This window comes from Hydra viridissima, unplaced genomic scaffold (genome assembly GCF_058129835.1).
Source record: "Hydra viridissima isolate aposymbiotic clone 2 unplaced genomic scaffold, HvirCarnegie_v1 scaffold_10, whole genome shotgun sequence".
NCBI classification, from domain to species: Eukaryota; Metazoa; Cnidaria; class Hydrozoa; order Anthoathecata; family Hydridae; genus Hydra; species Hydra viridissima.
Genome location: NW_028324309.1, coordinates 11,799,566 through 11,827,500, shown reverse-complemented (window position 1 = coordinate 11,827,500; position 27,935 = coordinate 11,799,566). Strand labels below are relative to the sequence as shown.

Here is a 27,935-nt window from a genome sequence, read left to right as displayed (position 1 = left end):
AGAAGTTCCTGGTTTCTTTATGCTTTTACGTTTTTAATTTAGAAATTTGTTTAAAAAATTAAAATTCGTTTTGGAACAACGGAAACTCATTTTCATTCTGTTCCATGATAAACTTTACATTCTTTATTAAATAATATAAATTATTAAATGCATAAACTATATAATTGGTTTTTGCTTACTCCTTCGTTTGAACATGTTTGATTTTTTTTCTACCTTACATTCGCGTTTATCTACTATTGATATTTCATGCTTCTTTCTTTTAGGTGGCCCTGGAAGCGGTAAAGGTACTCAATGTGAAAAAATTGTGGAAAAATATGGCTTCTGCCATTTATCCACTGGGGATTTGTTACGCGAAGAGGTGAAATCCAATTCGGAAAGAGCTGAGCAGTTAAAAGCCATCATGGCCCGTGGTGAACTTGTATCCCAGGTAGGATTCTCCTTATTGATAGGAATAGGGTTGGTAAAAAATAACATCTTGCCACGCCCTTTTTCCACTTTTTCCACTTACTATAAAATTTCGGTTCATCATTTTCGGTCCATTTTCGGTCGGGAATTTTTTTTTTAGTTATAATTTTGATCTAGGAAACAATCTTGGAAATATTGCGTGATGCTATGATTAAGAAAAAAGATAGTAAAGGCTTCCTTATCGACGGTTTCCCAAGAGACGTACCGCAAGGTCAATTGTTTGAACAAACGGTAGGTTGATTTTTTATTTCTTGCATTGAAATATTTCAGTTTTGATCATATTAAGATTTTGTTCTTATGATCTTCTCTCTTTTTAAAGGTAACAAAATGTAAGTATGTGCTATACTTTGAATGCACAAACGAGGTAATGACTGAGAGATTGTTGGGTCGTGCGGTTACAAGCAACAGGGTTGACGATAACATTGAAACTATAAAGTTGCGTTTAAAGACGTTCGAAGATGCCACACTTCCAGTGTTGGGGGAGTTCAGTGATCGCGTTATAAAGGTATAAAGATCGCTGTCAAATATTTTTCGTTAATAATTTCGTTAAAGAATCTTTGGCATCAGCGAGCTTAAAGTGAATATAGTAGTAGATTTTTTTTTAAAAAGAGATTTAATCCCCGTTGGTGAAACAGTGAGCTTCAAGAAATAGGAAAAAAATCTTCAGTCGTTTTCCACATTTTAATTTCACGATTTTTTGAAAAAGCAAAAATATAAATTGGTACGATTTATTAATGATAATCTCTACTCCCCATTAATTTCTTTTAGTATATTTTTTAACATTTTTTCATTGCAGATTAACGCGGAGAGGCCTGTTGATCATATATTCAATGACGTTTGCAGCGTGTTGGATACGTTGTAGTCTGTAATGTTTGTTTTTTCGAGGGCATCACTTAACTACATATTGTAGCAATAAATTATATTTTTTCAGATATTTTTTTCATCATGTTTTTGTCTATATTTATTGTGAATAAAGCGAGTGTAATTTACAAAAATTATTTCTATTTTCCCAATTTTGTCAGAATTTCGATTGGTGACTCGTAATTTTAGCATAGTTGTAATGATAATTATAATGATAATAACAACAGTTATAATAATAATAATAATAATAATAATGGTAATAATATTTGTAATATTGATGGAGTAAAAAAATTATGAAATTGCTGTATTCTGATGTTATTTTCCTGAAGTAATTTTACAAATAACAAGCGTTTTTCTTCCGGCAAGATCATACTCTGCATTACTTTAAGTAAACCAAAGGTTTTTTATCTTTGGACAATTAAAAATGGTAAACAGCTTCATAAAATATGTTACATCTAAATTAAACCAAAAAAGTTTTTTCTGATATAAAATTAGTTATCTCTAGTCATCGTAAGTTGTCTTACTTGTTGTGGTCATAAATCTCGATCGTTCTTCTTAGATTATATATTGCTGAGAGATATAAATTGTAAAAAGCAATCATAATAGATGAAACCAACTATTGTTCGATTTTTTGTCTGCCCTACATTTTTGCATTCTACTTTAATGCGTCACTATTAGTCTTTAACAGCCCCAATCGCCATGAAATCGTGTTCTTTGGAGAATACTGCTTTTAAGAAGTTATCAAAAAGTCTTCAGAACAATAGAAATCCATAAGGTTGCGTTGGCAAAGGGATAGCATTCGACGGACTTCTTAAATTATTTTTCGAGTATAAACATCACTTTTGCGTTTTGTGTTTGTGCACTCCTAACACCTCCCTACACCGCTCACCCGCTATCGTGTGTTATGAAAAATAAAAGCTGAAGCTTTTGATTGGTTCAAAAAAAAAATAAGAAGCGACTGTGAGGTGTATAAAAATATTACGATAAGTATGTTCTAGCAAAAATTAAAGCTTAATAAATAAATTGGTTATAAACTAATTTATGTTTTTCAACGAAGCACGTGCGGACGCTGCGGCAAACAATGTCTGTCAATATTATGATTTTCGGGTGTTTTTTCGTGTTTTCAGTTGTTTTAGATATATTACTCTTTACCTGGAACCTTCACCTTCTATAGTTGCTCCTGAATTTACTTTTGCAGAGTGATCAATGCTATCTTCAACAGCGGTAGGCTTATTAAAATCATTTGTCTCGTTGGCTTGTTCTCTGTCATTGATTCCTTGCCCTTCGTATCTATCTCTTTCTTCATTGCTTTCATTTTGTTTGAATCCTCTGAACCTTGATCCCCCTTTGTATCTATCGATGTCATGGTTTGTGCTGGTATGTTTCATGTCATACGGGAAGTTGTTGAAACCCTTTGGAGGAGGCTCATCATGATCATCAAAATCGCTTCGTTCACCATGACCACCCCATTCAGGAACAGGTCGATCGATATATTGACTATGCTTTGGAACTTTAAAGGGGTCCGTAGCATCTATATCTATATAACTTCTTTGGTTTGGGTCAGAACTTACTTTTGAGTTGTCGTGTAATTCTTTTCTGGGAGCTCCTACCAAGAAATGAAATAAAAAGGAGTCTGCAACTTTTACAAATAATAGCAGGAGTGACAACAAAACAACGTGTGATAATAAAAAGTAAAACAAAGCGTACTCAACTCACCTTGACTTTTTTCAATCAATACCAAATAGACAATTGAAGCAATAACGAACATCACCTGCGTTCTATAATCGAATGCAGTTGAATTACGCACAAGAAAAAAATTTTTTTTTGAAATTTTTATCATTTTTTGCAAAGCTACAAACTTCAAGAATTTTACTCTATACGAAGTTAACATAGTTTATTTTGTTGCATCTTCTAGATGTTTACTGTAATAGTTGAGTTTTTGGCTTTTCCAACGTTTTACGTCACATGCATATGGTCTCAGAAAGTTAGAACCAAAAATATTTTTATTAAAAAATATCCCACATTTTAATACTATATTTCAGAAAAAAAAGTTAAATTGGGTCTTCTACGATGAAGATCGTGACTGATGTCTTACTCACTTTGATAATGCAAATTTAAAAATTCAATCTATGAAAATGCAAACAATCAGTTTTGTAAATAGTATTTTCGCTCTCTTTAAGACCTAAAGGTTGCACTTTCAGAAGCTACACTGGTAAAATTACTAGATATTACTTGCTTAAAAGATAGCGGATACCTTTTATGCCTCGCCATGCTTTCCTCTGTAATAGTATCTTTTAAATGAGTAGCGGACCGAAAATGAGCCTCTAGAATCACTGAACGGAGCAGGTAAATAATGCACAATATGAGAGACAAAAACGCAAGCTAGGTAATCAGCGTGAGCTACTTTCTTGGCTAGAGTTTTGGTTGGACTTTGAGGATTATGAGAATCTGGAACAAATTGTAAGAAAATCATGCGATTCAAAAGATTTTCTCTCTAAATAAACTTTGTTTATGGATGTTAAAAGATCATGGATATTAGAAAATCGCTTAATTTACAATCAGTCGTTCTGTGAACAAGTTCAATGAGGGTGAGAATAAAAAACGGAATGTCAAATCAAACTTTACATGATTTTGTCTAGAATGAAATTTCGTAAGCATGTTTGGGAAGCATAGTTTATTATTAGTATTTAATGATATTACTCATTAAAGTAATAACGATCGTAGTATAACGATCGTTGCAATAAACAACAAAAGGCAAGTTTTACTGAACAAATGTTTTACTTCACATTTCAGCAAAAATTTTAATGCAAAAAACAAGGAGAAACGGAAAGTAATAGTTTGTTTAGCATTTATAAGATCTTATCAAAGATAATATGAACTAATTTTTTGATAGAAGTTGGTTCAAATTAAGGCTCAATAAGCTTTAATACCATCAAGCATTAAGTATATTTGCAAACTGCTGTTTCAAAAACATAAATATATTTCAAAGTCTAGAGTCTAGAGAAAAAAGAGGAAAGATTACACCGTATTCAAATTGTTAGAGAATGCTAAATGCGAAACATTTTTTCTAACGTTTGTGTTACTATTTTTGAATTTCAAAGAATATTGAGCCGGAGTAACGTGAAACTATCTTCCGGGAATGATTCGGAGAAATGCTTAATAATGATCCAGAAATAATCCGGAGATTTTTTATTATATTGAAATCAGTGCGCGTTAAAAAAAACTTCTGTTTTGTTTTGCATTATATTTTAATTGATTTTGTAAACATCCTGTGAAGTTGTAATCTTTTTTTTTTTTTTTTTTTTAACCATATATTTTCATATAAAATATGAAAAACCCCAACTTTCGATCTTGTTTTACTGTTAGGTGAAACGCCCCTGGAATTACATTTTCATGATATATATATATATATATATATATATATATATATATATATATATATATATATATATATATATATATATATATATATATATATATATATATATATATATGATATTAGAGAACTTCCATAAAAAAAAATTTCGTGTACAATTTTCAAAAAGCTAAGCTTTATCTGTATATCCTTTTTTAAAACGCTTTTTTAAAAAATGCACTTAAATATTAGGTAAAAATTAGAAAAAAATAAATTGAGTTTTTTAATGCTTTTTATTTTTAATAATTTATTTTTTAATTTAAGTTTGGTTGTGAGGCAATAGATAGAGAAATTAAGAATGTCTATGAAGGTCTTGGAACTTCAAATTATGCTGGTGCATCAGGCAGCCACTTGGGCATTAATGCTGTTAGAAATTAAACTTTTACAAAGTAAATAAATAAATTAAAATGTTAAAAAAAGCGTCTCTTAACCTTAAACCTATTAAGGTAGACAACAAGTAACGAAGTAAAAGTGGATGTATATTTAATTCAATGAATGAATCAAATGAGTAGTAGAAAAAGGCCGGTTCTGGCGCATTTCATGCTAAGCTAGGATTGAAGCAGAATAATTTTCTTATCATGCGCCAGAACCGTCATGTAGTAAATCGTTGATGAAACAAATCTCATAATCTAAAAGATGTTGTGTTTTTTAGATGTGTAATTTCATGATGAAAGTATATCATGAAATTTTAATGAGATTTTTTTTTGATCATTATAGAATTAAATTTAGAAAAGGGATGCTTGAAAAGGGTGAATTTGGTCCTAGAAGTAAACCAGATCCAACAGATTCATATTTTTTACCGTTTTTGGAATAAACTCCTTCTTTTAAGGAGCTTCCACTTACCCACGGTGTTAAAAACATTCCTGATCCTGCAGCAGTCATTTTCATTCCTTTTCCGTTCTTTTTCAAGTAAATGACACCTTTTCCAGCAATTTTATCGACCATGGCAGCTCCTGCAGAAGATCCAACACCTGCTAATAATCCGGTAGCCAAAGCAGGAACGACTCTCGTCGCAAGTGTGCTACCTAGCATCCCCAAGAGTGGAAGCAAAGCACCGATAAATCCGCCTTCTATTTTGGAGTTGTAGGATAATTGTTTTTTGCTCAGTTTGAGGGTGACTCCGGTTCCGTTGGTGTACGCTTTTGTAATTTTATTCAATTGGGCTTTCGTCACTGCAAGAATGTGTTCACCGTCTAGATCTGAATGAGTTAGCCTTATATGAACGTCACTCTTTTCTCGAATCGCTTTTTTTATTTTATCAGCTTGTCCTTGTGAAATGTTTAGTTGTACTTTATGGTAGTTGCTCATTTTATATACATAGGAAAATATTTATTTCACTTCTCGCATGTGATATCGGATAGCAATGTTTTCGCCGCGAAAATCGATAAGTTCTCCGTCTTGATCAACGATTTTTGTAATCATCGTGGAAATCGAGCTCAATTTTACAGGGAGGTAAATCAAATGAGCAGGTCTTTCAACGATTTTATAACCAGGTGCTACTTTTGGATAAAAGGTGTAAATGGCGGTTGAATGTTTCCCGTTCACATAGGAGGAGCCAACCACATTGTTGAGAACCCTGATGGAGTTGATCGTTGTAATTCTAGAAATGTCGTCAGACTCGTATTCCGAACTGGGATCCAACTGTCTTTTTGTAAATCCCAGTACGGACGCGATACTGTTGTCCACGTTAAAATCCAGCATATAATTTAAGCCTAATTTAACGTTTGTTTTTAAAGTGTGTAAGTTACCTGTAATTTTGATGTTTTCAGCATTGTAACTGATTTTATATCTAGAAATGAAACTAGGGCTTTGGGCTGTGTAATTTTTTATCGTTTCTGAAACAGATTTTTGCAAATAAGTGTTAATGTCAGAAATGTCATAGCTCCCTACTGGAATGACGATATTTTCCCATTTCGCTCCATTGTTCATGCTATACCTGAAAGAATTGTTTGTACTGATGATGTTTGGAAAGCTGTTATACGTTTCAAGGCCTAAAAAAGCCATTTCATACTTCTTCCCATCATCAAAAACGATTTTATCTAAAAAATCTGTAATGATTACGCTTGAATGCCCATCAGCGTCGATTGTAAAGCTTGTCATTTTATAATTTGAGATTTTTTATTTAGATCTTTTAAAAAAAATCATTCATTGGGGAAATAAAAAGTGTCAAGTCCACTTCTATATTTTCCTTCATCCTTCTTAGAGGACAGATCAATCACAGCAAATCCGTGAGGTTGAGACCAGCATTTCTTGCAAAACTTTTTAAATTCTTCTTTCCCCATATCGCTAGAAACATGATCATGATAAATGTGGTTTATATTCTTCGAATCCTGTGGAAACAAGCAAATGAAATTGGTGTTTTCTCTTATGGTTTGTCTAGGTAACATAAAATAATTTTGTGCTAGATAGAAACAATCCACGTTGGAATGTCTTCCTCGGATGTAATATTTTTCGCATTTGTTTTGCTTGTATAACTGCAAATCGTCAAAGATCATCAGATTGTTTTTGGAGGGATCGAGATCTTCAGGTTCTGGCACGTCGTCTGCTGTTTCGAAAAATTGACATTCCATGTCTGCTTTGTCTCCCCATTTTTTTGAAATATCTTCAATCACGCATTCTGGGCTCATGTTTAATCTTTCTATTTCACCTTGAACTTTGAACAAGTCGAGAATGATCTCTTTTGGCAATCTTTTTTCAAATGACCTTTTCAGTATTTTATACTCTGGTTGAAAAAGGGATTTACCAAACACTTGTAAATGGTTGTAATCTAACCAACCAGGCTTGAGTAGTAAATTCAACAGCAACGTTGTTTTTCCACAGCCAGACTTTCCAACAATGATTCCTCGTATACTTCTTGGTAAAAGTTCATTGTTGTTTCTTTTGCTTTTGCCGGTATTCCATGACAAATCAGTAATATCCATTTTTATATTAAAAAATTTATATTTAAATATAAAAATGTACTGCGTCAAATGTAAGAGAAACACAGAGACAGAAAACTTGCGTCATGCGATAAGCAAAAACAATAGAAATATGCTCAAAGGAACTTGCTCCGTCTGCGGATCAACCAAAAACAAATTTGTTTCGTCTGCCAAAGGAGGAGACTTGGTTGAATCGATTAACAAACTCTCTAACAAAATCAAACTTCCATGGGCAAAGTTTCCAGGAGAAATGCACGTCCCAGGGATGAACTTTGCAGGACCTGGTACGAATTTAGACAAAAGGCTAACTTCTACAGACATGTATCAAGATTGGAGCAAGCCGGTGGACAGAGTGGATAACGCAGCCTACCATCACGATCTCGCTTATAAATATTTTAACGACAAGCAAAACAGAAATCTAGCAGATCAAATGATGCTTGAAGAAATGAACTCTATACAAAACCCTACTCAGAGAGAAATTAACGAACGAAAAATAATTGAGCCCATCATCAAAGCCAAAGCCAAATTCGGATTAGGAGTGAAAAAAATCAAAGATTTTTCCACAGATTCAAAAAATCTGAAAAAAAACCACCGGAGAAAATAAAATGGACAGATCAGCTTGCAAACGAGCTTCATAAACCGATGATTCAGAATTTTAGAAGAAGAAAAGTATTTGTGAATAATAGGGATGAAATATGGGCTGTTGATTTGGTTGACATGCAATCGTTTTCAAAATTCAACAACGGGATTAAATATTTGCTCATGGTGATTGACGTGTTTTCAAAGTATGGATGGATTGTTCCATTAAAGAGTAAGACTGGAGTTGATGTAGCCAACGCTCTTAGCAAAATATTCGAGAAAAGAAAGTGTGTGAAGATGTGGGTGGATAAAGGAAAAGAATTTTATAACAAGCATGTAAAAGCTCTAGGTGTACCGTTATACTCTACTGAAAATGAAGAAAAAAGTTCTGTTGTCGAACGATGGAATAGAACGATGAAAGAGAAAATGTTTAAATACTTTTCAGCTAACAACACCAATAGATACATTGGCGTTTTAGACAAAATGGTAGATGACTACAATCACACCAAACACTCTTCCATTAAAATGACTCCAGTTGAAGCGAGAGATGAAAAGAATAAAAGCAGGGTATGGATGAGCCTCAATGGAAAGTTGCAAGCAGAAAGACGAGAGCCTAAATTTTCCATGGGTGATAAAGTGAGGATCGCCAAAAAGAAGTCTCATTTTGAAAAAGGATACACGCCAAGATGGACAGAGGAGGTTTTTACTGTATCAAAAATTCAGTACACAGACCCGCCCACATATAAAATATCAGACCATCATGGTGAAGAGATACAAGGTACCTTTTATGAACAAGAAATGCAAAAGACCTATCAAGACGTATTTAGAATTGAAAAAGTCATTCGCAAGCAAAAGAGCAGATCCTTAGTAAAATGGCTAGGATATCCTGATACGTTCAACTCTTGGGTGAACAATAAAGAATTGATTTCTATGCAAAAAGGATCTTAAAAATCGAAAGATTTTCATTGATCCTAAAAGGATTTAAATAATTTTCTTTTCTTTATAAAAAATGTCATTTACTCATAAGTATAAAAGAAATGTCCAGGAATTAGAATGGAACGGTTTTGAAACGGTGTTGAAGCATATGGAAGAAAGAATTGGATCTTTAGAGAAAAGAAAACAGAGTCATAGTATTATAACCAAGACTAAATTGGAACACCCTCCTCAGTTAAACATAAACAACCAGTACGAGATTTTTGCTCAAAAGGAAATAAAATTTCAGCCCCTTTCGCACAAACAAATATCTTTATCCATCGGGCTGAAATTAGACAAAGGTATTGCAGTCGTGACGTTGACGAATAAATTAAAAGATCAGCTTAGATATTATAAAAACGATATTATTCTTTCAGATTCTGCAGATGACATTATTATAGAAGTAAATAGTAATAGTGAACGCGATGTTACCGTCAAAAAAGGAGAGATGCTTTGTAAAATATCGCACATCGATTTGAATTAAATACTTTACGTAAAGAAAATAAATGGAAATAAACAATAAACTTTATCCAGATCTAGCAACGGCTCCATTCTATGAAGGGCAACATTACCGACTTCAAAAAATAGGAGAAATCCAAAAGGAGATTGAATTGGAAAAGGAAAAAAGAATGACTTTGAGCAAAAAGTACCATCGAGCTGTAAGAATCATCTCTTTTGCAGATGATTCAATGCAAGCCTTATGTATCGCTCTTGGTGCTGTTGGAGTAGGATTTTTAACCACCATTGCAGCTGCTCCTGTTGCGATTGCTTGCGAAAGTGTGGCTCTAAGTCTTGGTTTTTTATCTATCGTTGGAGGTCAAGTTAATAAAAAATTGGCTTTAAAAGCAGAAAAGCATGAAAAAATAAAAGTGCTTGCAGATTCAAAACTAAACACCATAAGCGATCACATTTCAAAAGCGTTGAAGGATGATGTTGTGAGCGATTCAGAATATGAATTGATTTTGAATGAACTTCAAAAGTTTAAGTCTATGATGAGTGAGATAAGATCCACAAATAAAAATGCTATTGACGAAGTGACCAAAGAGTCTTTGATCAATGAGGGAAGAGATCAAGCGATCAAAGCCTTTAACAACATGTTTAAAAAATCATAATGATTTTCCAGGATTTCACAAGTGAATTTAAAATAAATAAAAACGTCAACTCGGGGTTTTTATTTAAGTTTTTTTCTTGTGATTAAAAAAATGTCATTTTTTAAAATACTAGACCCTAAAAAGAGGGCTGAAATTATTAAAAATATTAATGAGAACAGAAAACAAATCTATGAAGAAAGCCTCAACAGAAACATTTCAAATGCCAATTATCAGAGTGATTTGAGTCAGTTTTATAAACCTCTCATCGAAAGCAATGAAAAGATGATCAAGAGTATTGAAGAAAAAGTGAATAACGAGCCTGCTCATGTGGATGAGTCTAATCCATTAGGAGATATTTCATCCCAATATTTAGAAATGTATAATACGCGATTTACAAACAATGTAGTTAAAAGAAATTTCGAAATTAGTAAAATTGGAAAAAAAAGGTTCTTTGGAAAAATGGAGGTGCAAGTAGATGGAAATGATATCATTGTTGGAGGAAAGAGGTATGAAGGAACAGAGGGTCTTTGGAGTCTTATGACGGAACCTGATTCTATGAACAAATGGAGCGATGTGAACGATGAAGATTTGGAAAATTATTCGAAAATTTTGTTCGACACTGGAGCTATTTACTCAGAATCAAATCCAAACAGAGCAAAACACTCCAGACTAGCAAAATACACGAAAATTATAAAACCCATTTGGGATAGATTTAAAAGTCAAAATAGTGTTAAAAGAACAGGTAAAGGAATCATTATTCTTCCAAGCGACCCCAATGCTCTTGTAGAACAGCTTGAATTGAGCATCGCTGCTGGTCATGCTGGAAATCAGACCTCTAAAAACGTAGCTGTCGCCATTTGTGATGAATTGCTAAGACAAAAAGAGATAAACAAAGAGCAATACAAACATCTACAAAGAAGTATATATCAAAAGATATAAAAAAATATTTACCCATTTAAAAAATGCTAATCATAAACAACAGAAGATATGTTAAAAAGAACGTTTTTGGAGGAGGAATTGTGGATACGATTAAGAATTTTTTGAGAAGGGCTGCTGCCTCTAACGCATCAAGATCTTCTTTGAGCCTGTTAAAAAAGGCGGCAAAGAGCGAACTGGGTAGAGAAGCCATCCTGGCCGCAAAATCTGCTGGTAAAGAATTGGCTACTTCAGCTATATCTACTGCCAAAGATGTTGCTATTGACAAGGGTAAAAAAGCGATCGAAAAAGTGTACTCAATCACTGGGACGGAGAAACCAGAGATGCAAGCCAATAGGGGGAGTCCAGCCGATAAGATCAATACGTTAGTGAACGACGTGGTTAAGCCCATAGATGATTTGCATAAATTGTTATATGGGTCGTCCATTAAGAAATCTACAAGGAGAAGAAAAATGACAGAAGAAAATGCAGTTAAAATTCAGGATCTTGTTCGACTAGGGAGTGGGATGCGCACTGCATGAAGTGATCTCAAAGAATTTCATTGATCCTAAAAGGATTTAAACTTTTTTTATTTCTTATATAAAAATGATTAACGCCGACAGATTAAGAGTAACAGAAAAACCAGAATATGACACTGGTATTGAAAAAATTGATTTCTATGAGTACCTTCCATCAAATCTCGATTTAAATAATTCAACCGACATCACCTTTGAAATTGATTGTCAGTCTGTGCATACAGTTCCGTCAGAGGCGTACGTCCTCATCGAAGGAGTGTTGAAAAAAGCAGATGGAACTGCGTACACAGCAACGGATAATATTACCTTGGTGCACAATGCAATGATGTATTTGTTTAGCGAAATCACTTACGATTTAACAGGGGCTCAAGTAGAAAGAGTGACAGAACCAGGCCAAGGAACAACGATGCTTGGATTGCTAAAATACCCTTATGCATTTCAGGTGGCGGAAGGTCTTAAACAGATGTGGTATAAGGATTCGTCAAACGCCACTGGAAATGGTGGGTTCATCGTGAGGAGAGATCATTTGTTTGCAGACACCACATCCATTGGAGCATTTTCGTTTAAAATACCCTTGAGACACATTTTTGGATTTTGCGAAACCTATGATAAAGTTGTTTACGGTTTCAGACACACCATTAAATTTACAAAGAAAGGAAATGACGATGCTATATACAGAGCTGAGAGTGTTGCTGCAGGAACGATTAGTTTGTCGAAATTCAGACTATTCATGCCTAGACTTGAATTGGACTTGACTGAGAAAAATAATTTCTATGACTTGATGAAGAGTAAGTTGACCATACCAGTAGCGTTTAAATCAAACAGAGTTGAAAGGCAGATTGTACCAGCTGGAATAACGCAATTCAATTGGTCTCTTGGAAGAGCCACAGACAAGAGCATTCCTAGATTCATACTGCTCGCACTTCAATCAAATAGAAATCAAAGTCAAACTGTGAATCCGTCCATATTCGACCATTGCGATGTCAACAATTTTTACGTGACTGTCAATGGGATAAAATACCCCAATTACAATTACGACTTGAATTTTGGAGAGAAGAAAATTACACAAGCTCATTCGGACGCTTTCTCGTTCGACGATAGATATTATGGAACAAATGAGCTTGTTTGCCAATCTGGTTTATCTTTGCTGGAGTATAAAAATTTATTCCCGATATTCTTGGTGGATATAAGCAAGCAAAAAGAAAGAGTAGTTTCTGAAACTGCTGAATTGGTTGTCAATGTTCAATTCCGTACTGCAACACCTGCAAACACTGTTATTTACGCGGTGATTGTTTCAGACAAACTGTTGAGCTTCCAATCTAATGGAACTAACATGATAGCTGTTTACTGATTATAGTTCCTTTTAGGATCAATGAAATTCTCTGATTTTTAAAATCCTTTTAGGATCAATGAAATTCTTCGAATTTTAAAAAAAATACACGATTCGAACTCTTGATAAAATGATTTAAATAATTTTTTTTCATTACATAATAAAAACATGAGATATACAGTGAAGGATTTGAAAAAATTGTTAAGAGAAAATGGTGTTTCAAGAACATCAAACCATTTAATGACGCTGATGATGATTGCTATCGAGAACAAGCTCATCGATAAGGATACGCTTTTGGAAGATTCGAAAGAAGATAGGCCTGTAGGCAGACCTAGAAAGAGAGCAAAAAAAGAAAAGCCGAATGAAAGTAATCCTAAATATGCTCGTCTTCATAATATTAGAAATACTCCTGTCGTTGTGAGAATCACTAATGTAGAAACGGGTGAGGTGACTGAATACAATTCCCTTTACAAAGCCATTAACGAGACGAAACATGGGTGCAAATACTTTTATAATCGAAATGGGAAAGTAGATGATAACGGTATAAAGATAGAAATTTTAAATTCTGATAACATTTTGTAACTTTTCACAAAAAAGTTACAAAATTGAAAAACGATATAAATAAAAATCTTACTCTATAAAAAATGGAAAACAAAACTGTCAAAGAATTAAAAGAAATCGCTAGAGTGCGAAATGTTAAATATTATTACAGGATGAATAAAGCAGATCTTGTAAGAGCTCTGCAGTCAGCTCCTGTTCAAAGACCTGTTCCAGCTCCTCGTCCTGCGGTTCAAAGACCTGTTCCAGCTCCTAGGCCTGTTTCTAACGACTTGATTTCATTCGGACCTGCTCGCTTACAAAATCATGCGACTACTAGAGTTGAAACATCTATTGTTGATGAGTCTGTTTCAGATCCATCGCCCGTTATCCTACCAAGACCTGTTCCTGCTCCTCGTCCTGGATTTTTTTCAACCTTGGCATCAGCTGCGAAAAAAGTTTCTTCTTTTGTTTTTAATAAATTTAACGATGTCGTAGAATGGGTGGAGCCCTACATCCCAGAACCGATCAAGAAAAAAGTAGACGATGTAGGCAATGAATTGAGAGAAAAAATAGACAATTTAAAAGCCATCGTGAGATCAACCGTTTACAAAAGTCCTATCGAGTTTAAATTAACCAAACACGCTGTGAAGAATGTGACTAGACAATATTCTTATGAAGCTAAACAAAATCAACAAGATGCTTCCGCATTTTTAGACATGGTTAAAGAGGGGGCTATAAAAATGTTGAACCAAAATAAAAATACCAAAGTGAACTTTGTTTTAAAATGTACCATGACTCGTGCGAGTATTACCACTGGGGAGGAAATCAGTCTCACTTTTCCTTTTGCAAGTAAGTACGCCATTGTCTTGGAAGCAACGGATTTAGAAGAGTTATATAATACATCCAAAGGAGAAATTCTAGAGAACATAGTTAAATTTAATAGTAATGGATCCAACTGGAGAATGTCGAGAATTTTAAAAATAGATATGAGTGTGATTAATTATGAGCCTATGAGAGCTTCATCATGGATAGAACTGGATAAATTTCTGAAAAACAAAAAGGCAATCATTAATATAAAAAATAACGACAACGAATGCTTCAAATGGTGTGTGACTAGAGCCTTGAACATGAAAAACAGAGACAACGAGAGAATGGATAAAGAGCTCATTGAAAAGTCAAAAGACTTCCATTGGGAAGGAATAGAATTCCCAGTCAAGCTAGAACAAATCGAGAAGTTTGAGAAGAACAATCCTGACATAAGCATCTCTGTTTTTGGATTTGAAGACAAACAACCTTACCCTTTGAAAAAATTAAAATATTTCGATAGAAAGCATCATATCGACTTGTTATTCATTTCAAACAAGACAACGAGTCATTATTGTTTAATTAATAATTTCAGTCGACTTATGGCCTCTTCAACATCGAAGAAGGAGCATAAGAAATATTTTTGTAGGAATTGTTTACAAGGATATTCTTCTCAAGAAGCGTTAGACAAGCATTGTACTTATTGCAAAGAGCATAGTTGCGTTCGAGTTGAGCTTCCTAAAGAAGGTTCATCCGTAAGCTTTAGCCAAGTGGGAAGATCCATGAGAGTTCCGTTTGTGGTGTATGCTGATTTTGAAAGTCGCATCATACCTATCAGCACATGCAATCCTGATGAAAAGCAGTCTTTTACCAAACAGTATCAAAAGCATGTTCCAAGCTCGTACTGTTATTATATCAAATGCTTTGACGAAACAGTATATAAAGGAAAGCTGGAGACCTATACTGCGACGAGTGAAACAGATGATGTAGCTGGTAAATTTGTAGAGAGTATTGAGAAGGATATTATAGAGATTTACGAAAGCACTAAATTTCCAAAAAAGATGGTGATCACTGAGGAGGATGAGAAGAATTTTAAAGAGGCTAAAGTATGTCATATTTGTAAAGAAGATCTTACAACCGATAGAGTGAGAGATCATTGTCATCTCTCAGGAAAATATAGAGGTGCTGCTCATAGCGATTGCAATACAAAATATGAAGTTCCAAAATTCTTCCCTATCGTTTTCCACAATTTATCTGGTTATGACTCTCATTTGTTCATCAAGAAACTCTCAGGTGGAAAATTAAGTTGCATCCCCAACAATGAAGAAAAGTACATTAGCTTTTCAAAAGAAATCAAAGTGGGAGAGTTTGTGGGTAAAGATGGAAAGACTCGTGATGTAAAGCGAGAATTGAGATTTATCGACAGCTACAGATTCATGGCTAGTACTTTAGACAGTTTAGCTAAAAATCTTACCGATGATCAATGCAAAAACGTTGCAAAATATTATTCAGGAACCCAATTTGATCTATTGAGAAAAAAAGGGGTGTATCCCTATGAATGGGTGGATACGATGGATAAATTTTCTGAAACACAATTGCCTCCTAAAGAGGCGTTCTATTCCAGGCTTTGTGATGAGGGAATAAGCGATGAGGATTATTTACACGCTCAAAAGGTATGGAAAGAATTTAACTGTCAATCGTTCAGAGACTATCATAATATATACAATGCGTCTGATGTGCTCAACCTCGCAGATGTGTTTGAGAATTTTAGAAATGTTTGTAGTGAAAATTATGGTCTTGATCCCGCTCATTATTACACATCTCCAGGATTAGCCTGGGATGCCGCACTCAAAATAACAAAGATATCCTTAGAGTTGATCAGTGACTATGACATGATACTGATGATTAAGGAAGGAATACGTGGTGGAATCAGCATGATATCGAATAGATATGGAGTCTCTAACAATAAGTACATGGGAGATTCTTATGATCCCCACAAAGAGTCGACCTTCATCCAATACTTGGATGCGAATAACTTGTATGGATGGGCGATGAGCAAACCTCTTCCCGTTGAAGGATTTAGATGGATGGCTGAAGAGGAGCTTCTTCATTGGAAGTCCATTCCTTGCATTCTAGAAGTCGATTTAGATTATCCTGAAAGCCTTCACGATGCGCATAATGACTACCCCTTAGCTCCTGAAAGAATGGAAATTAATAAAGTGGATAAGCTTGTTCCAAATTTAAACGATAAAAAGAATTATGTCATTCACCATGAAAATCTCAAGCTGTATGAGAGATTAGGATTGAAATTGGCAAAGATTCATAGAGGCATCACCTTTGAAGAAAAACCTTGGTTAAAAGAGTATATCTATCTTAATACGAATTTAAGAACCAAAGCTAAAAACGAATTTGAAAAGGAATTTTTTAAGCTCATGAACAACTCTGTCTTTGGAAAGACCATGGAGAATATTGAAAATCGTGTGGATGTCAGACTCGTGACGCAAGAATACGAGGCTCTAAAATTATCTAAGAAACCTAATTTTGAAAGTCGAACCATTTTCGATGAAAACTTGGTTGCTATGCATATGAAAAGGACAAAGTTGGTTTACAACAAACCCATTTATTTAGGAATGTGCATCTTGGATCTAAGCAAAACGCTCATGTTTGAATTCCATTATGACTATATCAAACCAAAATACGGTGGTGATAAAGCAAAATTGTTAATGACAGACACTGATTCGCTCTTCTATGAAATCAAAACAGACGATTTTTATAAAGACATTGCTAAAGATGTAGAAAGTAGATTTGACACTAGCGAATTTAATAAAGATCATCCTGCTATAAGCAATTTCGGATTTAAGGCAGGATTAAATAAGAAAGTGATAGGAATGTTTAAAGACGAGACTGGAGGAAAACAGATTGAAGAATTTGTAGGACTTAGATCTAAGCTCTACTCTTACAAACTCCATGAAAAAGAAGAGAAAAAAAAATGCAAAGGAGTGAAAAAAAAGGTGGTTGAAAAAACAATCACTCACGAGGATTATAAAAACTGTCTTATGACTAAAAACGAGCAACTTAGAACCATGAATGTGATCCGGTCACGTTTACATGACATTTATACTGAACAGATCAACAAAATCGCACTCAGCGCTGATGATGATAAAAGAATCATCTTGGAAGACGGGGTAAGTACCTTAGCCTATGGACATTACAAATTAAAAAAAATCCAACAAACTAAAGTAAATCCGCTCAGCTAAAAAATCCAACAAAATAAAAAAATTTAACAAAATAAAGGTAAGTAGATCCGCTCAGCTAAAATAAAAAAATAACATATTAACAGAATGCATTCTGTTAATATGATCAGCTAAAAAAATCCAACAAAATAATAAAATGATCAATGTAGAAGGAATAATACTGCCAAACGAACCTCTATCCAACTTTCAACTGATAGAGTCTGTAAAAAAATTAAAGATTAAAAATTTCAGAGGCGTTTTTGTTCGTAATGAATTACCGAATAAGATAAGGAAAAAAGAATGTGGAATTGTGAATACGGGGGATTCTAGCACAGAGGGGTTTCATTGGGTCTGCTGGTATAAAGACGGGGATAAAAAATACAGCTTTGACTCTTACGCTCAGCCTCCTCTCGAGGAGCTTGTCCAATATTTAAAAAGTCCTGTCTTTTACAACAGCGAAAGGGTGCAATTTGGCAACACTTCTTATTGTGGTCACTTGTGCCTTTACGTTTTAAAAAGATTGCAGGAAGGAGACGACTTTCAAAGTGTCATTAACACATTGTGGTAGACTCAAAGAATCAATGCGCCAGAGCGTTAGATTCAAAGAATCAATGCGTGTTAGCGCTGAATTAAAAAAAATAACGCCTATATAAAAATGGTAGACAGATACAACAGAACACAATTAAAAGCTTATTTAGACGCTGTTTCAGAAACTGAAAGCTTAAACAGTAACCTATATGTGAGAACAGATGGGAATAGCACTATCACTTCAGACATGGATTTCAACTCTCATAAAATCATCAACATGGCAGAACCGACAAATGCTCATGATGCTGCCACCAAATATTACGTTGACAATCACGTGACAGGTGGGACTGGAACGGTAGTTGGATCTTCAGATTTGGATTTAAATTTTCACAAAGCCATCAATTTGAACGAGCCGACAACTCTTCATGATGCCGCGACAAAAAATTATGTGGATGTGAGCACGAGTCTTTGCGTGAAAACAAATGGATCTAGTACGATCACTGGAGATATAGATTTGAATTCTCACAAACTGATCAACGTGACTGATCCGACTAATTTAAAAGACGCTGCGACAAAGGGGTATGTAGACACGAAAGTCACTTACAATAATATTTCATACATAGACATTAACATGACATCGCACAAAATCGTCAACATGGCTGATCCGACCAGTTCGCAAGATGCTGCTACTAAAAACTATGTGGACACTCATGTGACAGGTGGTACTGGAACGACAGTAGGAACAGCAGATTTAGATTTGAATTCCCACAAATTGATCAACGTGACTGATCCGACAAGTGTGCAAGACGGAGCGACGAAAAACTATGTGGACGTCTTGTCACAAAAATCCAACTTTTTAGGAATGATACCAGGATCTGGATTCACCAGTTTAGGATTAAAATCGCAAACTATAGCTGCTGGATTACCAGATGCGGCTACAGTTTTCAGCTACTCTGACGGTCCTGGAGTTTTGAGAAGGCTATGGTTGGCTTTTTATGGCACTGTCACAGGAGGATTAAGCGTTCCTGGAAATGTTTTTCTTAGAATTCATGCAGACGGAGAAATTGGAGTTGGAAATTATTCAGTAGCCACAGATGCTGTAGGTGCAGACCAAGCTGCTCTTGCTTGTGACTTGCTCTTCTCTCCTCTCGGGGGACCGTATTATGCCAACTCTTTACAAGGTTGCAATGTATACAGCAACACTTCCTTAGGAGGATATTTCACACTTGACATGCCGTTTAAAACAAGCATTGAAATAAAATTAAACAACAAAACGGCTTCACCCATCACTTACTGGATTCAGCCCTTCATCACCACACTCTCAACCATCCCCACCTACTTGCCGTTTTACAAGTTATACTGTAGAACGTTTAGGTATTTCAACACCACTTACGGAAATGAATATGTACTGATCAATACTCCAGGTAAAGGAAATGGCGTTTTTCTGAAAGGCATCAGAGCACACATCATTGGAGCCTCTGGAAACTGGTGGGAATCCAGAGTGAGAATGTATGATGGAAATTTACCCCCTGGAAATGGAACTGTGCTCAGTCCATGGACTCCTTATAACGGTAGCAATTACACTTCCTTTCCTGGGTATGATGAAGGTAGCAAATGCATCTTCTCCTCGTCTGGCTTGGAAGATTTTTACTTGTCCTCATGGAACGGCTCAAACGTAACCTCCTTCAACAACGAGTCAACTGGATTACTCTATCAATCCAACGCTTCCATTGGCTCTACCACCACCATCTCCTTCTACAGAAATTTCGGAAAAGCAGACTCCATGCCTAGCGTTGCACCTGGAAGAAGACTCGTCGTCACACTCAACTCTGGCGACGCTCAAGTCGGTCAATCTGGAAGCTTTTACCTTTTACTTGGACAAGTCTATTATTACGCGTGATCATTACACACTAGTAGTAGGAAAATGCCGGTTCTGGCGCATTTTTATTATCTTACTATTTTTTTACAGAATAAAGGAGCTCGATCTGTAGGTAAGGCCTAAAAAAATTTGAGTTAAGAAAAATAAATTCCCATTATAATAAAAAATGGAGAGCATCATTAGAAATATAGATCATATTGAATATGTTATGGAGAAGAGCATTGAGGAATTTAGCGACTACCTGGGGGAGTATATGGAATTCAAGCCTGATGGATATAAGAAAGAAATAGATAGGTTGGAGTTGCTCATTGCTAGATCAAATGTTTACCTTATGAAATTGATGGATATAAAAAAATCGTGTTGCAACGCTATCATCATAAAGAAAATGCTTATGGATCTTATAGTTTATATACATAATGACCTTATTAGATATGAATTGGAGAAGGAGTTAGGTGAATATCTTTTCTATTTAAAGAAAGCAATAGAAGGTATTAATGATGAAGACTCATGTGCTCCTGCGGCTTAAAGCATTTTATAATTTTTCAAATTATAAAATATAGTATATCATGAAAATTTTTTAGGCATCTGTAGTTCCTTCATTTGTCTTGTTCTTGTTGCAGTTGAGTAATGGAAAAAGGTGTTTATATTTTTCTTTTCGCGCCTGCATAATTCTTCGTCTTTCTAGGTGTTCTTTTTCTTCTTGTGCAAGTTTTAAGGAGTATCTAATGTCTGATAAATAAAATATATTCATAATCATAGAGTCTAATTCTTTAGGTGTATATTTTTTTCTAGACTCCTCAAGATGTGAGCTATTTTTAAAGTGATTATTTCTGTTTGTTTTTGCGTCAAAGACTTTAACTGAAAAGGATTCTGAACTCATTTTAGTTAGAAAAAAAATTTATTTATATCATTTTTTAAAAATAGTATGAAATGGGTTTTGTATATATCTTATTATAGCAAGAAAAAAATGATTTAAATAAAACATTTTTCTTAATAAAAGAAAAAGGAAATGAATTACATTACAATTGATAATTTTGATGAGAGCAAATTGATGGTAGGTGAAGTTTATGCTGCCACTAAACCAGTCGCATATCAAAAAGTGCCATTAAAATATTCATATCCAACTGAAGAGGGTCCTCTTTTAATACGTACGCCCATATTATTTTCGTATGGTGTGTGCGAAAATAAGGATCCAGCGACACAAAAACTGACTGGATATTCCATGCCTTTTGTATGCTTTGATGTAAAAAAGGGAAGGACTCCAGAAGACGAAAAGTTTATCAGCATGATGGAAAAGATTACTTTGTTTATCAGAGGTGAAGTGGATACATTATCAGCTAAACTAAAAAAGGGAGGAAGAAAAAAGCAAATCAATTCGGAGGAATTGAGTCTATTAAAATACAAGCCTGACCATCCTGAAGCAGCTCCCGTATTCTATGCCAAAATGTTTGTAAAGAAAGATAAACAAGATGAATTGCTCATTACTTCTGTATTTTATAGAAAGAAGACAAATCTCGATATAAAAAATGGAGTTAAAGGAGAGCGCAACAATAAAAATTTAGTCCTCTCTTCTGGGCATGAGTTTCTTAATCAAAGATGTTATGCGATTGGAGCACTTAAAATTGAGGGAGTGTATATCGGTCCTTCGATTATATCCATTCAAGTCAAATTGGTAGAAGGCGTCATCGTAAAATTAGCTTCCATCTCTCATTCGAGTATTATAGCCGAAGATATGAATCTAAGTGTCAAAGAATCGGATGACGATGCTTAACTTACTATATAGCAATATGAAATAACGTATATATATGTTATTTCATGTCATGCTTTTCTAAATTTAGTTCTATAATGATCAAAAAAAAATCTCATTAAAATTTCATGATATACTTTCATCATGAAATTACACATCTAAAAAACACAACATCTTTTAGATTATGAGATTTGTTTCATCAACGATTTACTACATGACGGTTCTGGCGCATGATAAGAAAATTATTCTGCTTCAATCCTAGCTTAGCATGAAATGCGCCAGAACCGGCCTTTTTCTACTACTATTGTTATACAAATAATTCGACTAAATCAACTTTTAGTCGACTTAGTCGATTTTAAAAATGCATTAGTCGGTTTTCGTCGACTTTGAAAAAAAGAATAGATAAACAAGTATTAATGAGGGAAGGGGGGGGGCAATCAAGTCTTACGCTCGCAAATCACAGTTGTTATTCTTCTTTATAAAGAAGATTTTTTTTGAAACTGTAATTCACTTTACAAATTACATTCTTATTTTTTATTTTTATTCATTTCAAAAAGGTTTATAGTAACTCTAAATTATCGCCGTAATGAAAAAGATTTCTAATAAACTTACACAATAACCATTGTATAAAATTATTGCTAATCTAATAAATAGTAACAATAACCACCCCCAAGAAAAAAAAAGGGGTTGGGAGAGACTTTTCTCTATCTTCGGAAAACACTCAAAACAGTTGGCAAATTTAATCTCTCAAATTGTCCGTAATATCCCGCGCCGCTTGGTTTTTACAAACAATCCTGTTTTCCTTCCTGTGTGTGATTTTATCGAGACTTATGGTTAAACACCCGTTTGTTTGTCATTTTTTCAACACCATAATTTATGCTAGACCACTTTTTTTTAAAATTCCAGTGAACTCTTAAGTCCTCAATTGTCACCCTGGAGCGAACAACACTTTTTTTTAATTTTAAAATTTATTTGCGCTTGGCAGTGAGCAATACTTCTATCCTAAACTTCTATCCTAAATTTTTTTTATACGTTAAAAGAAAATTTTAGAGATTCTTTCTTAACTGCCAACTCATTATTCGCTACTCACTGTTGAAAGAAAATAAAAAAACCAGCCACTTGCCAAGTTTTCCATAATTCTTTATTTGATGAGTATTTTTAAAAAGTTGCATCAGTTGATTGGAAAAATGTATTGAAATTTCCGAGGAACAGTTTTTTTTCTAAAGTATGTTAAAATATACCTTTAAAATTTATCATTTAGACGCACAATCCAATTTTTCTTTTCCGGCATTTTTAGTTTCGGCAATCTACTATAAACAAAAAAAATCTTTTAAAACGAATTTCATCATGAAAAGGTTAATTGATGTCAGATGACAGTGTCACTCTAAAAGTTGTAATAAACGTATTTTATCGAGGAAGTAGATATGACAGCTACATATCTTGAAGTTCGATTTAAAAATTGGTTGCATTGGTTGTATCTACTTAATCCTTTGTAAGATTTTAAGTTAAAAAGCGTGAATTTTGTTGGATATTAAATGGTTTTGTGAAAAGGTAACATTTAATTGTATTTGTGTTTTGCAGAGGGTACCAAAGTTTTTTTAACTTTATGATTGTACATTTGATTATTTTGACAAAATTCCATCTCTGCTTTTTGATTACTCTTTTAATTTTTACTTAAAAAAAAGAGAGAAAAAAAAAGATTCTTCCTTAATTGACTATTTTATTATCCACTAGTCACTATTGAAAAAAAAAAAAAAACCCAGTTACTTGCCAAGTTCACCTTATTTCTTTATTAGAGGTTGCACTGCTCATTGAAAAGATATTGCCGAAAAAACATTTATTTTTTAGTAATAGTAAGGATGTCAAACCTCCTAAGCTCACAGCAATATTTTAAATCTCTGAGTCGTTTAATACACGGAAACAAGATTAGTGTTGTTTCAGACTGCACATTGCGACTTTTCAAATTAAACTTTAATACCGTTTTTAGGTCGTGTAAGATGCATAAGTCATTTTAACTGCTAGATTTTTGTAAATAACTAGATCTTAAAGATAACTTTTAATAAGTAAAAAATTAATTCTCAGAATGGATCGTTTTCCAAATAAACGTACTAGATAAAATTAAATAGAAATGTTTGCAATAAGATGCAATATTTCTCTTCTCTGTTTTTACAAAACTTTTTTTCCTCTCAGGTTTTCTCTTCGATGAATTAGGGAAAAATCCATTTTTCTTTTTTCTTTTTACTTTATTGACAAATCTTTTGAAGTTTAGTTCAATATTTATTTGAATTTTTTCGCGTTTTGCGGTGCAAAATTTTTGAACGGTTAAAATTACTGACGAATACCTCACTGCTCACAATAATTGCGGCTTTTTTTACTATCTTTTATTGACTACAAAGCACTTACAGGGTAAGTTATCTTCAATTAATGATTGTTTGTCATGATATCACGAAATACTGCACTTTGGTGTAAAATCCTTTATGCGACACATTTCATTATACAATTTTTTACTACTACTACTTAACAGTAGAGGCAGGGAAAAAGTAATACGCATTATAGTAATAAGACAGCATCACAACCACCTTTGGGTTGTATTTAGTGCATAATAGTTTTAACTAATATTCCTTAACTTACATATTTTGTTTTTATTATGCTATACATATATTACTATAACATCTATCTATAATAGGAAAGAGCTCAGGCTACTTAATGTAAGTGTATACACGTAGTTATACCTATCTGTGTATATAGTAGCTATATTAGACTAAATCCAACAAGGTATAAAAAATAAAAATCTAGTTCTAAATCTGACTTAAGAAAGAATATAAACAATTACTTTTTTTCTTGAAAAAAAAAAATTATGTGTATGTGTATTTTAAAAATATTTAGTAAAATATTTTGAATATTTAATTTTTAAGTAATATTCTAACTTCCTAACAAAGTTGTTGTTAAAAAAAAGAGTCTTTACTACTGAGTAATATTATTTTTTTAAGGTCAATACTCTGTTGTGTTTCTTTTGTCCAAATTACTGCAAATTACCTCTTTTAGCATCACACACACACACACTCACTCACTCACTCACACAAACACACTAACACACACACACACACACACACACACACACACACACACACACACACACACACACACACACACACACACACACACACACACACACACAAACACACACACACACACACACAAACACACACACACACACACACACACACACACACACAAACATACACTCACAAACATACACTCACAAACATACACTCACAAACATACACTCACAAACATACACTCACACACACCTGTGTGTGTGTGTGTGTGTGTGTGTATGGGTATATATATAAATGTCAACTCACACCCCTTAAATGTTTTCTATATAATAATGACACTGAATCTAAAAATTGTTTTTAGGGGGAGCTCAAGACTGTTCATTATTATATGAGTTGACAAGTCCCTAAAATTATATAAAAGTAAAAGTAGGTCAACCTCAAAGTTACTGAAATTATATAAGAATTTTAAATATATATATATATATATATATATATATATATATATATATATATATATATATATATATATATATATATATATATATATATATATATATATATATATATATATATATGTCAGTGTGTGTATGTTAAAGAATATTTGTTTTTTGTTTAGTGTTAATAAAAAAATAAAAATCTGTTGATATGTAATGATAATGTAATTAGTAAAGCTTTTCACTTGCAGGCGAGTTTATGCTAATTCAATAAATAGTTTCATTGAATGGTTTCAGGCAAACTGTTAGAGATTCTGTCTATAAAGTCTGATCATGAAATTTTAACCAAAATCAATAGAAGTAAGTTTTTTTTTAAAATTTTTACTTAATTTAAATATTTATGAAATATTGTTTATTTCCTTTTTTTTTTTTTTTTTCTTCTTTTTTTCTCTCAATTTTTTTCACTCATAAAGTTTTATATAACACATAATATACAGTTTTATATTATGTGTTATATAAAACTTTATGAGTGAAGTTACATATAAATTCCAGAGAAAAAAAATGTTGAAAATCAGAATATCATTTGTAAAATAATTTGTTCTGGCAATGAGTTGAACTATACAAATTACACGTAATTTCCAGATTTAAAAAAAATGTTGAAAATCAGAATATCATTTGTAAAATAATTTGTTCTGGCAATGAGTTGAACTATATTTTAAACAAAATCTATCTGTGTAGTGTTTTTATAAAACGAATCTTTGTCAATATTTAGTTTTCTGCTAACCTTTGAAGTATCAGATCAAAGGCTTGCAAAAAAGCAGAAGATTATTTAAAATGAATTTTTGATTTGTTATTCTGAATTTTAAATTATAGCAAATAAATAGAATTTTCATAGGCTGATTTTTTAAATAGCTTTTAAAAAGACTTTTAAAATGAATTTTGAAATGAGTTTAAAAAATCATTTTCATAAGAACTTTTTTTTTTTTTTTTTTACTAGGAGTTTACCTTAAGTAAGTGATACTGTTGTATTAAATTACAACTTGCTAGTTTTTGTAAGCAAACTAATGTTTAATTATGTAAGTGAGTGAATGTGAGCTCATTGATAAAACATGCATGCGTTTAAAAAATGAAACTCATTTTTTAAAATGTAACACTTGTTTATTTGAATAGTTTAATTGTGAAACTTTAGTTGACAATTTTACTTATGAAAAATATTGATAATTTTTGTATATTTTGAAATTATTGTTACAAGAAAAAAGTGTCACCAACGTGATTTTGTTTTGAAGGTTTGTTTAAACACTTTGTGTCAATATAAAAGCTTTTCAGAAGCTCTAAACACTGCATTCTGATTGTCTTAAATGTGTTGCTTGATAATGACGTATGCATACGAAAATTCTAAAGGTTTAATTGGAATGTATTTTATATTGAAAGTGTTTCTTTCAAATCACCAAAACTGAGGTATGAATAATAAAATTAGTTTTATCTGTAAAGTACTACCCTAATAGAGAATACAAGATTTTGTAAATTTTTATTGCTTTTTATCTATTTTAAATGAGAGTTGTATTTATGCACAGTTGTAAAATGGAAATTAAGTTGTATTTTTGTTAAGTTTATTTTCAATTTCTGTTAAGATTTATTTGAATATTTATCTGGTTTACAAGAAAAAATCCAAAAGTATATTTTTGAATAATTTTTTTATATCAAAGTTATTTAAAGTTTAAAAAGAACTTAAAAGTAAATCTAAATATTTAGCATTATACATAATAGTAATGATGAATTTCTTTACAGCAATTGATCCCAAAAAAAAGTATGGTGGACTCTTTATGGTGAAATAAATTTAAGTTTTATCCTATGAAATCACACTTAAGATGATCTAAGTTAAACTTCAGTTTTGTTGAAATTAATTTAAAAGATTTTAAAACCATCAATCCTTACTAACACTAAAATCCTTTCTTTTTTTGTTTTTTTTGTTTTGTTTTTTATTGTTGGGCTATCAATAATTTATTTTTTGTAGTATAAATTATATGGTTGTTTTATATTTTGTGAATATAAAATATTGTACCATATACACTTCATATAATGCAATTTTGTTTCCAGCTTCTTTCTAATTTCTATTGTTTATTTATCCAAATTTCTATAACATATTTTAATCGAATAACATATGGGTTCATTTCAAAAACTATTCAGCCCTGTTTTGTTTTGAGGATTAGGTAAATGATAAAAAATGGTTGACTTAATATTAGTTCTTTTTTACCTCATTAAAAAAGTTCATATAGTAAATTGTTAAGTATTTAGTATTTTTTTCTAATTATAGTATGTTTAACTATTCATAACAGTTATATATTATATTTAACATGTTATTCTTAATTCTCAAGTATTTATTAAAAAAATAAATATTTACTCAATTTTTTTAGCTTTTTTTTTTTATGATGAACTTTTTGTATTTAAAAATCCACACTATAAAAACAAAAAAATCATACACCCTGTGGTACCTTACAGCTAATGTGGATGGTTGCAATACAAAAAGACTTTTCTTTATATTTGTTAAAGTTTTTAATTTTCCATCAAATTTTTTCAAAATGTTTTTTTTATATGTAGTTTTTATATGTAGTTTCAATTATTTGAATAT

At 32.7% G+C, this 27,935-nt stretch overlaps 5 protein-coding genes across 14 annotated transcripts in view; 4 read left to right on the top strand and 1 right to left on the bottom strand.

Annotated features, from left to right (window-relative positions):
- LOC145180877 (adenylate kinase isoenzyme 5-like) overlaps positions 1-1,460 on the top strand; it is a 15,289-nt gene extending 13,829 nt beyond the window's left edge. Inside the window, exons 16-19 of the mRNA XM_090099704.1 lie at positions 264-427; positions 583-696; positions 785-970; positions 1,262-1,460. Of these exons, the coding sequence (XP_089955830.1) occupies positions 264-427; positions 583-696; positions 785-970; positions 1,262-1,327 (530 nt within the window). The 3' untranslated portion in view covers positions 1,328-1,460. The remainder of the gene's footprint in view (positions 1-263; positions 428-582; positions 697-784; positions 971-1,261) is intronic.
- Positions 1,461-1,625: 165 nt separating this feature from the next.
- LOC145180878 (uncharacterized) lies at positions 1,626-3,666 on the bottom strand. Its single transcript, XM_080055819.2, has 3 exons — positions 3,581-3,666; positions 3,043-3,104; positions 1,626-2,932 (listed from the first exon to the last, which is right to left on the bottom strand). The coding sequence occupies exons 1-3, from the start codon at positions 3,595-3,597 to the stop codon at positions 2,475-2,477; spliced, it is 537 nt and encodes a 178-aa protein (XP_079911945.2). The 5' UTR covers positions 3,598-3,666; the 3' UTR covers positions 1,626-2,474.
- Positions 3,667-3,723: 57 nt separating this feature from the next.
- Positions 3,724-27,935, top strand: part of LOC145181064 (ras-specific guanine nucleotide-releasing factor RalGPS2-like) — a 42,453-nt gene continuing 18,241 nt past the window's right edge. For 2 of the 10 annotated variants that reach the window (XM_090099709.1, XM_090099706.1), the window contains exons 1-3: positions 24,108-24,219; positions 25,234-25,298; positions 25,604-25,666. The gene's annotated coding sequence lies outside the window, so the exon portion shown is untranslated. Of the gene's footprint in view, positions 3,915-23,225; positions 23,365-23,803; positions 24,522-25,233; positions 25,299-25,603; positions 25,667-26,695; positions 26,765-27,935 lie in introns of those variants that run through there. The other 8 variants (XM_090099710.1, XM_090099716.1, XM_090099714.1 and 5 more) reach the window with 7 other exon arrangements.
- LOC149883134 (uncharacterized) lies at positions 8,722-9,186 on the top strand. Its single transcript, XM_090101017.1, has one exon. The coding sequence runs from the start codon at positions 8,722-8,724 to the stop codon at positions 9,184-9,186; it is 465 nt and encodes a 154-aa protein (XP_089957143.1).
- On the top strand, positions 11,823-13,103 carry LOC149883133 (uncharacterized). Its single transcript, XM_090101016.1, has one exon. The coding sequence runs from the start codon at positions 11,823-11,825 to the stop codon at positions 13,101-13,103; it is 1,281 nt and encodes a 426-aa protein (XP_089957142.1).